The sequence below is a fragment of the Perissodus microlepis genome, chromosome 17 (genome assembly GCF_051167445.1).
Source record: "Perissodus microlepis isolate ML-2025 ecotype Zambia chromosome 17, ASM5116744v1, whole genome shotgun sequence".
Classification (NCBI taxonomy): Eukaryota; Metazoa; Chordata; class Actinopteri; order Cichliformes; family Cichlidae; genus Perissodus; species Perissodus microlepis.
This window is the reverse complement of record NC_140477.1, coordinates 28,989,783-29,004,059: the sequence shown is the minus strand read 5'-3', so window position 1 is coordinate 29,004,059 and position 14,277 is coordinate 28,989,783. Positions and strand designations below refer to the sequence as shown.

Genomic DNA, 14,277 nt, shown 5'->3' with positions numbered 1-14,277 from the left:
TGCCTTTTACTCCCCCTTTTCAGCACCCCTTCCCAAACCTCTTCCACCTCCCCCCCAAGTCTTAACCAGAGCTGAACAAGCCAGCTTTGTGTCCTCTCCTTTCAGACGCCAGGCCCCCGGCTCTTTGCAGAACTTTCTCCGGCCCACCTAAACAAGGTCTGGGAACACAAACAGTCACCAGTGATGTGGGTCAAACTAGCAAATTCGGCCTTTAAAAGCAGTGTGTTTGAAGGTGGATATGCTTGCAGAAAGAATCTTATCTAATTAGTTCCAGATAGCTTTGACAAAGGCTGAGAAACTATTTTAATTAGCTACTCAGTGAGGAAGGAGAGTAACACACACACACACGATCGTGGTGTTGCTGTCTACTGGAGCGCGTTCAGTTGCATAATCTGACAAACATTAAGACACAAAACAACCATTTATTTTGTGATTCAGATTTAGTGAATTCAATTCTAGTATTTTAATAATCTGTTAGCACAAATTATCAGGCATTTAGCAACTTATTGTCACATCTAAATATCTCTGCTTCTGGATCACAAAATCCAACAAGACAGCAGCCAAAATGCTATAACCTACATTTTTAAGGCAGAATCCAGAAATCAATCGGAAATCATGGTTACTGTGTCCATCTTTTAGATACATGATACTTCTTCCATGGCATAATAATATGGTTGTTATTATTATGCCATGGAAGAAGTATCATGTAAATATTGGATCACAAGAAAGATCACGGAGGTAATAGAGGACAATAAAAATATGAAATCATGAAGCCCGCAAGTTTACACATTTGCAAATAAACTTTGTGGTTTAATTCTGACTGGCTACACTCAGATTATAGCTACTTCTAAAAAGTAACAAAAAGCTGAAAAACTTCAGGCACACTGAATGATCTTCTTTAGCAGCAGCCTGGCTGCCTGTGTTTGTTCTGCCTGCTGCTTTGTGAAGCAGCTTTTAGGTTTAAGGAATATTCAGGATATTAAATGCATCTAAGTGATTCTCTATTATAATTTTAACACTGGAGCAAAAATCTTCCCACCAGGAGCATCAGAGTAACGTAAAAAGAAGTAGGTAATATTACCTATCTGGTGGCCAGGCAGATGTAATCGTGTACCTTTATTGCTGTCCTTTCAGTACAAACACTACTGAAATACTGGACAGCTAAACAAGTTTATTCCCAGGACTTTGCAATGGAAACAATGTAGGTACAAAACACCGATGATGAATGCATGTGTGGTTAAACATGCACACGCCATCTGATCTGAGGTAAGCTCAAACATATCAGGGGAGAAGTAATACTTCATGCAGCTTAAGATAAATAAAAAAAAAGGAGAGTTTGACACTTGGGAGTTGAATTTGTCGAGATTTTTTCAGATACTTGACACAGGTTGTGTAATTCACCCCAGCTTACACCTGTCAGCATGAAACACTGGAATAAATGGATGCTGTTTTTTTAGAAACAAGAAGTCACATGGTACTGCCCACTAATATAAAACTGTGAAGCTGCTTTTAGGTTTAAACAGGCTCCAGGATACAAAATGCATTTAAGGGTTGCTCAATTATAATTTAAAATCAGTGCAAAACTCTCTCCAACATGAACATCAATTTAATATCAAAGGGGAAAAAAATCCTGCCAGGTAGATGTTCAACACCAGAAATAATAATAATATTAATAATAATAATGTTCTAAATAAAGCGGTCACTTCAATACAAACACCACTGAAACACTGAACAGCTAAAAAAAAATTTATTTCCCAGGACTTTGCATAGTAAACAATGTAGAGGAACAGTTGTAGGTACAAAACACAGAACACCGATGATGAATGCGTGTGCGGTTAAACATGCATGCACCATCTGATCTGAGGTAAACACAAACATACCAGGGTAGAAGTAATACTTCATGTAGCTTAAGATAAATAAAAGAGCGTTTGACACCATTTGAATATTAAGATTTCTTCAGACACTTGACATGAGTTGTGTAATTCCCCTCAGTTTACCAAATACCTGTCAGCATGCAGCACTGAAATGAATGGATGCGCATTCAGGTCAAGCTCTCACAAGGCACTACCCATGCCAAGGGCATATCAGGTGTCTGATGGAAAAACTTGGTTTGGGAAGTCTAATAAGCCTTAAATATGTATAAATGACCACACTGGTGATTGACATAAGCATGCTGGCCTAGCTCCAAGTGCAAACAATCCCCTAAACAAAGCAGGGATGAGACACACAAGCTCAAGAAGTAAAAAGAAACTGGAAAGATTAACGCGATTTAAATAACTGGGCTAGATATGAAAAGGCTGGCATCCTGAAAAAAGATCACCAAGAAATAAAACTAAGATTTCAAAATGAGTTTTAAAAACTCCATACTCGACAGAGGGAAAAATAAGATGAGGGCAAAGAAAGAGAAAATGCTCAACATCAGGCCTGACAAATAGTTTCAAATAAAACTTAAGCATCTATGATAGAAAATATTGAAACTTCAAAAAACATTAGCATAACAAAAAACAAACAACAACTAGCACTCCCTCCTGCTGTCAGTATTCATATAAATTAAGAAATCTAATTGCTCCCATATTGACCAGTGATCTTAGAATTGCATATTTTTCTCCCAATTGCCTTTTTGAGCTTGCTTCTTACTTGAAAAAAGACACACACACACACACACACACACACACACACACACACACACACACACACACACACACACACACACAGAAAAGAAAAGTGAGGGGACAACAGGTAAAGTACCTTTCTTCATAAAACATGTATTCAGAGAACCTAAATGGTATGAACGACTCTGTAGAGCTACGGTCACAAGCCTTCATCTAAGTCAGCACACAAAACTCAATACAAATATACACAACACATGAATACACAAATCAACTCCTGTTAAAATCATCCAGTCTACATTTACTTACAATAAACACAACAGTAAAAACAGCATTTCCAATGTAACACACTGCTTTTGGCTGCCATGGGAAAAACGACTTCTCAATTGTCCTGCCCGGAGTGTGATATCAGTGCAGCGATCACGACGTAAGCGGCGAGAGCGCGCCTCCTGCAGTCGTTCAGTTCCTGATGCTGAAAGCTTTGGTCTTCTTGATGTTGATTAGTGGAGGTTTAATCTTTGGTTTGTTGTCAGTCTTGCTCTCTCGGTCTGGGGAGGGGAATCGTTGCCTGTAGATGTCTGGGTACTGCTTCTGAAACTTAGGAGAACAATAAGAAAATTACACTTTGCTGAGTCTGCAGATTTCCAGCATTTTTGAGGATATGAAGTGACTTGTTATATCCTTGTGTGAACTTCAGGAATCTGAAGGCTACTGAAAATAGCTTTCAAGTTGAAAACACTGCAAATTGACTCAAAACCAAATATGTGTGAGTGTGTATCAAAGATAGCCACTGTTACCTCTCCCATAAGTAAGTGGGATACTGTTTAAAACCATGGGGTTTGGCATGTTAGCTACCACTGTTACAGTTTAAAACATCACGCCATACTGAAGGAAATTTGAAACTTGATGAGAAACTCATTGGTCAAGTACGAGGGTTACAAATCAAGACAGGAAGAGGGACACTTCTTTATTCACTTTGCATCTTTGTGCAAACAGAACCAGACTTGAGGCATCGCCTGGACTTTCAGTAGACCGTTACCTGTTTCAGTTTCTTGCGTCTGTCCTTCTCACTGATGTTTTGATCTGTCACCAGGATCTCTAGCAGCTCCTCCATGGCCTTCTGAGAAGACTCCAGTTTTTGCTGTTCAAACTCAGCGCCACTGATCTGATGGCAGAACGTGTAGACTGGCACTGGAGGGCAAACCGGATCGCTTTTGTCAGTCTTTGAAACAGAGTCAATTGGGACCTGAAATCAGGACAGTACAAACATGAAGAAATCAACATGTTAACAGATTTTAAAGCTCCCAATGAAGCTGGCAGGTTCCTCCAGCAGCATGAAAAGGTGTATTTTGAGCATTCACAGCTATCAGCTTGCTTCTGCAGGTTGTATTTGAACAGACACGCAGGGTATCACTTACTCTGCTTCTTTAAGAATTAGTTGGTTGTGGTTTACAGTTTGAAGGTATACCTGTGATGTTCGTAGGTACTGTATATGGTCACTGATGGCACCAAGCAGGTACTCTGGGACTGAGAGGATGCTTTGCTGATGATCCATTAAAAATGACACCAGCCTGGTTGCTAACAGCTCATCCAAATCACAATCCTCAGCACTGCCCAGGACACAGCCTGAAAATGTGTGAACCATCTGAAATCCACAACAAACATCCAGATACACAAGTGAATAAAAGGTAAACAAACAGGGACATCATGAGAAAAGAACATGACACACATGTCTGTGCTCACACTTCTTTAGGGAATGTTCAGAGTATTAGACAGGAACAAAAAATATTTGCTAGCTCCTTACCAATGTCCGGGTGCCGATAGCAGGGTGGAGGCGAGGCATGTCTACATTCTGGCTGATGCGTGACGCCATCTTCATGAGCAGCTGCAACTTCCTGCGCGAGGCGGGTGGAAGGAGGAGGGTGCAGAGCTGCAGGGCCTCGATGGCCACACGTTCACACTGAGGCTGGAGAACGCCTACATACAGGAACACCGTTAGAAAGTCACGCACACGCAAGTAAGTGTTTTCAGTCAAACTGAAGAACCACACTTCAGGACCACATTCATCCATTGCTACGTCACACTTGCTAGACTACACAATGAATGTATGAATGAGAAAATGAATCGACTACAGCTATGGTGTGAAATGAGGCAGGTAAAGCTTGTGAACATGACACTGCAGCACGACTGTCATCCAGGAATGAAGGACTCCTATGCCATCTTCCTTTTAGACTGTTTCTATAGATTTTAATGAAATCTGTGGGTCTGTACGAGAAAACAAGGTCTATTTATCTGGCTAAACTGTGCTGCAGCTACATGATCTGTGAAACAGACTTTTGCCTTTTTCCTGTTGTTAAATGTTAAAGGTCAACTGCTGAATACAAAAACAGAGGCCATTTTCTGGAACTGGCCTTCCTGCTTTGAGTGAGGGAACAAACTGGAGCTAGTAGGGGTGAGATGTTAGATGAGGTTAATTTGATTAGACATAGACACAGAGACAGGTAGAGGTGAGAGGGTCTTACTGTGCTCATTTTGGTTTTTTGGGGTTTGGGAGTTGCCGGCGGACACAGACACAGGCGCTTTGAGCAGTGAAACAGGTTGTGACAGGTGGGACACTTCCAGAGAGCTGAGGCAGCGGCGAACAGCAGCAGGTGCAGGAAGCGTCCAAAGGTTAGAGGTGCTGGAGGCCGGTCTGGGTCCTGTAGCAGCATTAGACCCTTGTGCTTTGGTTGCAGCAGATGAGAAAGAAGAAGGGAAAGGACGAAAGGAGGAAGAGAAGGGATGACAGGAAGACAGTGATGGAGGATGTGAAGCTGAGGAAGCCTGACACTGACTGGAAGGAGAGTTTACACTGAGGCAGCTTGCTGCTCGACCCTGCCACTTAAGCTCTTTGACATCTTCCTCCCTGGTCTCTATGACGATGTCCAGGCAGCTGCTGAAGCTGTGAGGCCGTAAGGAACGAGACCTGTGTGAAGCTGACAGTCCAGCCAAGGGTATGACAGACAGCCTGTTTCTGGCTGTAACTCCTGGAGCGTTTTCAGAAGTAATGGGTGCTGGTTTGGACACAGATGTCCCAAATGAACGAGTGTGAGGTGTTGTGATGGAAGAGCTGTCGTCCTGGCTCCTGCTGCTATAGGCAAAGGATGCCAGGCTGTCACTGGACTGAAACAGCTGTTGTCTAGTAAGAGGGGCAGAGTCATCCAGGATGGTTTCCAGGGAGCAACTCCTTGTTTGAGGTCTTGTGGGAACAACTGTACTGAGGCTGATGCAGCTGCCTCCTAATGGGCCGTCATCGGCACCGCCGCCTCCTTTCAGTGCTGCCAGCCGGGACTGAAGTTTCCCACCAATTACCTCGCTCATGGGGGATTCTGTCTCGTCGCATGTCCCCTGTCTGAGCAGCGACAGGAGGAGACACTCCGTGGAGCGAAAAGACGACTTGGCTGGAGGGGGGACTGCAGGAAGGTCTGATTTCTTGCGCTTCAAATGTTGGCGCATAGAAGGCGCTGCAACGTAGCCGCAGAACACTGAAAGTGGATGAAGACACGGAGAAGGGGGGCAGAGAAAGCCAAGGGGGCAGGCAGGGTGTCAGTGCAAGCAGACAGCAAAGGGGAAGGAGAAGGTTTAGTTAGTTCAAACCATTACTGTTCATACAGCTGATCAGGCACAACAAAAACAAAAAGTGCAGCAGCTCACATCACAGTTAGGATTCCACAAACAACCAAAACTTCTGTTAGGGGGTCACAAAGCACTGTTAGAGGTCAAACACTCAACTCACATTGGAGACAACATGTCAGAAAAGACCTGCAGCCAAATTTGATCCTAACACAACACCAACATGTAGATTCTGAAAGGCCTAAAAGATTAACAGGAAGCAGCAAACCCACCTAGAACATTGATAAACAGCTCATACAGTTCATATGTGAGCAGTGGCTGTGGGAGGCTGTAGAAGTAATCGGACACTGTTTTGAAGACATCTCTTTCAAAGCCAGGATAGGATTGTTGTGTGCCGTTGTACTTTGGCCCTGGAAATAAACGCCATGTTACTGCAACTGTAACAACACTGAATAATATCTTCAGTAAATAGATCCATTAAACCACATAAAAAAAAAAATCTATATAAAAAAAAAAGCTTTTTCCTTTTAAAACTGTTAATGCAGGACATAGTTGCAGCTACTCACAATTGGCCAGGCTCCTCATGGCAGACAGAACCCAGTCTGGAAGGTCATCTATGGAGGCAGTTCTAATGTTAGACTCTTTGTTGGTTTACAGTATAATGAGTCAAACTCATTTAAGTTCGAGACCTCTGGATTAAATTATGTCCAGACTTTTTGGTTCAAAATTGCCCAGAAACACCACATTTTCACAGATACTTTTACCTGAAGAAAAAAATATTTATTATGTTGTTTTGGCCTTTTACACTGGAGAATGGCACTTCTAGGACTTTAGTATGTGATTCAAAGCACATCCTTATGGTAAAAAGTATTTTTTCAAAGATGAGGTCTTTATACATAAACTATCCCGTACATTTTTTTCCTTTATACTGGTGTGTGAACCTACTGGTCTTGTCGTCTAGTGTGACCACTCCGTGTTTGTTGACTTTGGTCATATTGTGGATGATGTTCTGTGGATTCACATAACGATGGTCTAAAACCTCGTCAAGAGATGGAACATCCAGAATCCTCTGAAGACTGAAACACAAGTTTTAGATATACATTGAAGTCTTTCTCATTTTCTTTTTCTTTTTTTTTGCGCAGAATGATTTTTTTTTTTTTGGGGGGGGGGGTTAGATTTGTGTGTTTATACTGGGTCAGCGTGATGTCTCTCCAGATCTCCTGTTCATCCTCCACTGTCAGCTCTCGTCTCTGTTTCTGCTTCTCTTCTTCTGGCTGATTGTCGCCTTCCTGCTGTATTCGGAGTGCAGGATCCACATTTTCCTGAAACACATGTACGGAACAAGAACCAACATCACAGAGTGAATCTTATTTTTTTTTATTAGTGCAAAACTGCATCTATGAACTTGTTTTTCTCTCAAATGCAACATATTATTGTTTTAAATTGAAACAGTGATAAATCTAACTCACCTGGGTTTCTTTCTCCTGCCTCCTTGTGCTTCTAAACCTGAAGAAACCTTCTTTGTCCTTGAATGAAGGTCTCTTTTTTATGGATCTGGACTCTGAGGCTGGAGCTGAACAGGGGATGGGTTTCAGAGGAGAAGTGGAAGGAAACCTTTGGACAAAGAAAACAAAACCAAAAAAAACAGACTGCTTGATGCTGTGTGGAGCACAATCAACATATTAAGCCCCGTTTTGTTAAATAATCCCCAAAAGCACATTTCTGCCAACAGATTACCTGTACAGTACATTGTTGTCCTCCAGGTCCTCTGTTCCCCAGCGTCCCTTTACATCTTCAATCACATGGTTCTTCAGAAACTTCTTTAGAAGCTGAACTGTCTGTTGCCTGGTAACGTCGGGGCCAAAGTTGCTGTTGTTACAGAGCAGCTGGTGCAGCCAATCAACAGCAGCAGAAGCAGTGAAACAGGAAGCATAGTGCCTGAAGTTCTGGCGATGCTTCCTGAGGGGCATGCCAGCCCGAAACAAACGTGTCACCTCATTCCACTGAAACAGGACAGGCACAGTTCAAGCAAGGAAACAAGATGACAATGTGTCATACGGTACATAATTGCTCCATTGGAAAGCTGATAAAAGTGCACAACAATATAATGACAATTGACCGTGAGAAGTAACAGTGGGTAAGACAGGATGCTTCTACTACAGAGAAGATCGCTAAGCTGTAATTAAGCCAGCACAGTATCTGCGGATTCAGATGCTGGCAGATATATCCAAGCGTTGGTACACATTTCATCAACTGGTAGCTCATTATGCTCAAAATTCAAAAAGCATGTGCAGCGTTAAGACCAGTTTTACTTTAAAACAAACTATTTTGGTTTCTGCAGGCATATTGCAGATTCAGGAATCACAAGACCAATGACCTCAAAAACAAGTTAGTATTTACAAATGTTTACTTGTTGTCATTGCAGCCACTGCAGAAGTCACTTAAGTTGTGGAATAAATTCCTGCACTGATGGACTGGAGGTTTGACAGCAACCGGATTGACAGGTGATCTATCCTTTAGGTACACCATTAAAGGTGAATGGTAAATGGTCTGTATTTGTATAGCGCTTTACTAGTCCTTAAGGACCCCAAAGCGCTTTACACAACCAGTCATCCACCCATTCACACACACATTCACACACTGGTGATGGCAAGCTACATTGTAGCCACAGCCACCCTGGGGCGCACTGACAGAGGCGAGGCTGCCGGACACTGGCGCCACCGGGCCCTCTGACCACCACCAGTAGGCAACGGGTTTAGTGTCTTTCCCAAGGATACAACGACCGAGACTGTCCAAGCCGGGACTCGAACCGGCAACCTTCCGATTACGAGCGATCGTGAATTTTCTTTTTTAAAAACATATAAACACAGTTTCTTTAAGAACCATATATGTCAGCCCTATGATACCTGCGCATCTGTTACACTTATACAATAACAGAGTAATCGAGCAGCCATGGGACGTTAATTGCAAACATTATTGGTTTAGGATAAGGATTGATCTTAATGAATGAACTAATATTTATTAGAAACTCAAATATGTGAGTGACTATAGCTCACTGAACAAAGGTTGTTGACATATATATTTAAAAGACACCACCGCATATATTGGATTAAAATCACATCAGTGTCGTTAATGAAAATTCGTACTTTAAGGTCCGGTTTTCAAACGCCATGTAAACTAATCGGTCTCGTTAGCTGGATTACAGGTGACGTTTGTTGCTGAAACAAAGTCAGGAAGATGATATTAAATCAGAGAGAGCCACAATTTTGCAACGCTGAAACACAGAGAGGATACTTTACTGTGAATTTCTTGCAGTATTGCTTTTAGAGAAGCCGGCAAAACGCGTGTGTTTAAAAGCAGCTGCAGCTGAGTTTAGCGCTTCCGTTGATGACGATCTTACACTGAGTAGCTAGGTATTAGCTAGCTCGTGAACTTTAACTTACCAATTTCGTGGCTCGGTACGGTCCAGGGCTGATAACATGAGAACTCATATTTATCACGGAAGGGCAGCGCTAAGGGTTTCCTTCATTCACTGTAGCGACGGATACTATCCATCACTCGAAGAAATATTTACGCATTTCTCGCTACAACCTTTAGTTTAGTTACGGAGAAACTCTCCACTGCCTGGCTGCTCCCCATCTGTTCAAAATTACGAGCCCTGTGCTTCTGCCACCGGATTGGATGGACGTTCTGGTCACGTGACCAGCCTCTAACAGAAGAGGGTGGAGGATCAAAACAAAAAGTGGACTGTAGGGTATTTGGTAGTAAGGCTATTTGAAAATTCTTCCAGTTGACTGTATTGCTATATGTTGAAAGGCCATGCAGGTGTATTTCCTCGTGTGCTACGGTACCCTTTTCTTCAGTTTTCGTTACATTGCGCATTCTTATACAATAATATTCATTAAATCACCGGCACGTCCCAGCCAACATGTATATATGGGCCCCACCTGGTTTTTGCTTGGTCTGAATGGGTACCATGTGGGCATGGGCTCAAACTGGGCTTTTTGTATGGGGCCTACTTGGGTTTTTCACATTAAACCCATATGGGCAATCCCAAGTGGGCACTTTTAGTAGGTCCTAGCTGGGTCAAACATGGGAAACACTTAACTTGGTCCAAAATGGGAAACACATGTAGGACCCACTTGGGTTTTCCACCTGGGATAGACATGGGCAAACACAGTCATTTAAGGATAGGCTGTTGTTGTGTGCCCCAGGTGGGGCAAAGTGAGGTAATCAATATATGTTTTAGTATCGATGACACAGGTGGGGAACACCTGGTCAAACTATATGGGTGACACATGGGCAAATACAAGTCAGACCCTGAAAACATGTCTATGTGGGCCCCATATGGGGCAAACTGTGGTAATCAATATATTTTTTTTAGCACTGATGACACAGGTGGGGCCCACCTGGTCAAACTATATGGGTCGCACATGGGCAAATGCAAGTCAGACCCTGAAAAATGTCTATGTGGGCCCCATACGGTTTATGTTAAGTTAATATGGGCATATATTTTATGTGGGCTCAAGATTGTTTAGTATATATGGGACCCACTTGGGTTTCTCACATTAAAGCCATATGGGTGGGCATCCAATGTAGGTCCTAGTTGGGTCAGTGATGGTAAATGTGTACATTGGTTCAAAATGGTAGCACATGCTTATGTGAGGATTCTTCTTCTGTGAAGAGCCATAGAAAGTGTTATTTGAATAAAGGAGGATTCATTCCAAACAAGCCCATCACAGATTGCACACAACCCAGGGAGTTCTGAAAGTCAAATTGTAAAAAGAATCTCAAAAGAAAGTATGAACATAACTCTCTTTTATAACCTGCAGACGGCACCCATGGGGTACCATTCTCTAACAAATCACCCTAACTTTAACATATTTGGCACAACCTCAGTCTATCACTTTTGCTATCCTTACGTACAGTCAGATGTTCTTTACCCTTCATTTTTGACCCTCTCAGTATTTAGCCTTGGCTAGCGAATGTACTCAAAGTCCACGTTGAGACCTCAAGATGTTATGTGTTATCAGACACTACAACCCAGCTGTCAAGTGAGACTATAGGAACTTTGGTGTTTTTGAACGTTCAATGTTACTCAAAACACTCCGCACACTATTCCAAATAACTGGTTTGAAACTGGTTACTTTTTAATTTTAGATTTCATTTTAAGTACTTAATTTGAACTTTCAGTACTCTGCATGGTAGGCTGCATGGTGAGGCTCAGATAAGATCAAATAAGGACTTCATGATTCTTCTTAGGTAAATTCACTTGTCACAGCAGCAATAATAAGTGATTAAAACAGACACAAGAGTAGAAAAAAAGAAAAGCAAAAAATACAAATAAAAAACCTAAGATAAAAGTGAATTACACAGACAAAATCCAGATTTGGCATTTGCAAATTAAGGATTACTGGTTGTTCAAACAATTAAGACTATTTACTTGAGCAAACATGCGGTTGAGGATTTTTAGTAGATCAGATACACTCTACTGTATTAGAGAAAAGACAGTACATGGAAGTTGGAAGTTTTGGTTAATCAGATCCAGTAAAGCTCCTGAAGTATATTACCGATCTGTTAAAATGTTACTCTTCAAACTTGTGCCCTCAAATTATATAACCAGAAATAATTTATATTTTCTTTCAAATAGTAGAAAGGAGAGGGAATGGGGTCTTTCAAGCAGTCACACTTCAACTGTGTAACTCCCTTGTCCTTATGGTGTATTGACACTATTGAAACTTTTCAAAAGCAGTCTAATGTTAGAAGAGCTTTTAGGTAAACTGTTTCTGTTGTTATTATTATTATTCTCATCATCATTATTATATATTTTATTAATTATATTTTTATCATGATGTTGATTTGGGTGACAATTATTTGACAAATATTATATATTAATTTTCTAAACATATTAACCATCCCTATGCTTAAAAAAAACTCTTAAAAATAATTTTTTTCTTTTAAACTTGTGTATTGTTTGACTTTTAAAATGTTTGTATCAGGTGTAAAATTACTTTTTAAATAAAGTTGTTTTTAATGTGAGCAGCTCCTATTGGCTCGTTTAAAAAGAGGGAGGAGCAGATTGCACCGCCTAGCGTCTAGTCTTCGCGGTCTTTCGTCAGTTGTGGCCTTTTCTCTCCCTGGTGTTTGAGAACGTGGAGGACAAAAGGATACCAAAGAATCAAAAACTATGACAAAGCTAAATACTGAAAGTTTGATAAGTTTTCATCAATGATTATTTTAGTAACTTTCTATAGTTGTCCTAAACGGTATAAATGGTAAATGACCTGTATTTGTATAGCGCTTTTACTAGTCCCTCAGGGGGAGAAGCATAACATCTTTAGCTAGCAGGTAGAACTGGGTTAATTTACTGTCATTGTCTTTGGCAAACATAATTAAAAGTTAATTACTAAACTCTTACTGCCTATATTCTACTCAATAAAGTTCATCTTTTCTTATTCTGTTTTCATTCTGCCATTCTCTCTCTACAGTTTTTGAATTTACATACTGTAACGTACACGGCAGTTTTTTTCTGTACTTCTGCAACCTTTTCTTAGGTTTTCCTATAAGGTATTTGTAATTAATTAACATGAAATTTCCCCTTGTGGGACTAATAAAGGTATCTTATCTTATCTTAAAAAAAATTATTCTTTTTTTGGCTTTACTGGATTCCCACTCAGGTAACTCGGCCATTATGCACTACCCAGTAAACAAAATGGCTGAACAGTATCTTAAATGTTTGAACATGAGCTAGTCATGCCATGTCACGTAATATTCATGTGCAGTGTAGCAAGCTCACCGTATAGGGGTGTAAAACATGAGGCGTATGAGGTGATTGTTTAAATTACAGCAGTAGATGCCTGCAGCTGAAACGGTTTTCTGATCTGAACCTGGACCTACTGGTCACGTTTACGGTAATGTTACCAGATATGCGTTGTACTATAGGAAAACGGTGGTGGATCGGTGTGCAAAAAGCCCCCAAAAGAAGCACACAGCTTCTTTAGCTCAAACACTGTCTGATCTCTCTCTTAGATACTGTGCTGTTCCATCTAGTTTTTGGTTACTGAGAAATGTTTGGTTATTAATTTATTAAGACAGTGCAGCTGTTCGGTGAAGTAGGAAAATGCAAAACATGTTACTATAGCTGAATGCTGTGTAAAATACTAGTAATAAATCTAACTCCCATTTATGGCTTTTACTACTGTGGGGCTAAATAAAAAATTACAGACATAATGAAATATGCTACAATTACAAAGCTTAAGTTTAAAACAATTATTATTTATTAAGCATTTTTTTGCTCTTTTTTTATTCTTTTTGCTAATAATGGACTCAATTTTATTATCGAGTTCAAAGACCTATTAAACTTTTAAACCGTTAAATCCAGGAAATTAAATGCTCGTAAATGTACGAGACCCTCTTTATTTGTTGCTAACAATGAAAGTTTCATAGAAGATTCCATAGGAACTGCTTGGGGTCATTTTCGACCCCACTTTGGAAGAGTGGGGTAGTGATACAAAAACTGCATTTTTTTTTAATTAATGAAAAAATAAATAAAAATAGAAATGGCTTCATGTTACAAACATATTTTATGAAGAATACCTGGAATATGAATATATTACAACTTTTCATTTTAAAGATTTTGAAGAAAAACAACCCGTGGGGTCATTTTTGACCCCACGTGTGCATCTAAGGGTTAAAAGGAAAAAGCTGAAAATTTAAATGGTTAAAAGTTGAAATGTAAATAGTTGGTTTTTGTATTATATGATTTATTTATTATATTTTATGTGGAGTGAATAAATAAAAGTATATTTATGGTGCCTGCTAGAGACAAAGCACGTACAAACCCCAAAACACGTAAAAACTCCATAGCACGTACAAAGGCTGTGTAATTTTTAAAAGTTTACGCACTTTGGAATACAGTTACGTAAAGTCACGGTTGTTGGAGAAAATAAATGTGAAAAATGTTGTTTTGTGTACCTTCGTGATTTTTGAAATGGTTTTATTTACAAACTTGTTTTTGTTTGCGGTCAGCTTTAATATATTTGGTGTTGTATTGGCC

The 14,277-nt window shown here is 40.4% G+C and overlaps 1 protein-coding gene across 1 annotated transcript; it reads right to left on the bottom strand.

Moving 5' to 3' along the window:
- Nucleotides 1-1,737: 1,737 nt before the first annotated feature.
- depdc1 (DEP domain containing 1) lies at nt 1,738-9,885 on the bottom strand. Its single transcript, XM_084910982.1, has 12 exons — nt 9,665-9,885; nt 7,959-8,224; nt 7,691-7,835; nt 7,413-7,543; nt 7,167-7,297; nt 6,788-6,835; nt 6,494-6,631; nt 5,132-6,133; nt 4,414-4,586; nt 4,078-4,254; nt 3,649-3,855; nt 1,738-3,206 (listed from the first exon to the last, which is right to left on the bottom strand). The coding sequence occupies exons 1-12, from the start codon at nt 9,710-9,712 to the stop codon at nt 3,069-3,071; spliced, it is 2,604 nt and encodes an 867-aa protein (XP_084767108.1). The 5' UTR covers nt 9,713-9,885; the 3' UTR covers nt 1,738-3,068.
- Nucleotides 9,886-14,277: the final 4,392 nt, after the last annotated feature.

What these genes read in the sequence shown, in the direction of transcription:
- depdc1 (XM_084910982.1), bottom strand. Translation starts at nt 9,712, where the DNA reads ATGAGTTCTCATGTTATCAGCCCTGGACCGTACCGAGCCACGAAATTG. An exon ending in CGTACCGAGCCACGAAATTG is followed by an intron (nt 8,225 to 9,664) that starts GTAAGTTAAAGT and finishes GTCCTGTTTCAG; the next exon opens with TGGAATGAGGTGACACGTTT. An exon ending in AGTACCTACGAACATCACAG is followed by an intron (nt 3,856 to 4,077) that starts GTATACCTTCAA and finishes TCCTGATTTCAG; the next exon opens with GTCCCAATTGACTCTGTTTC.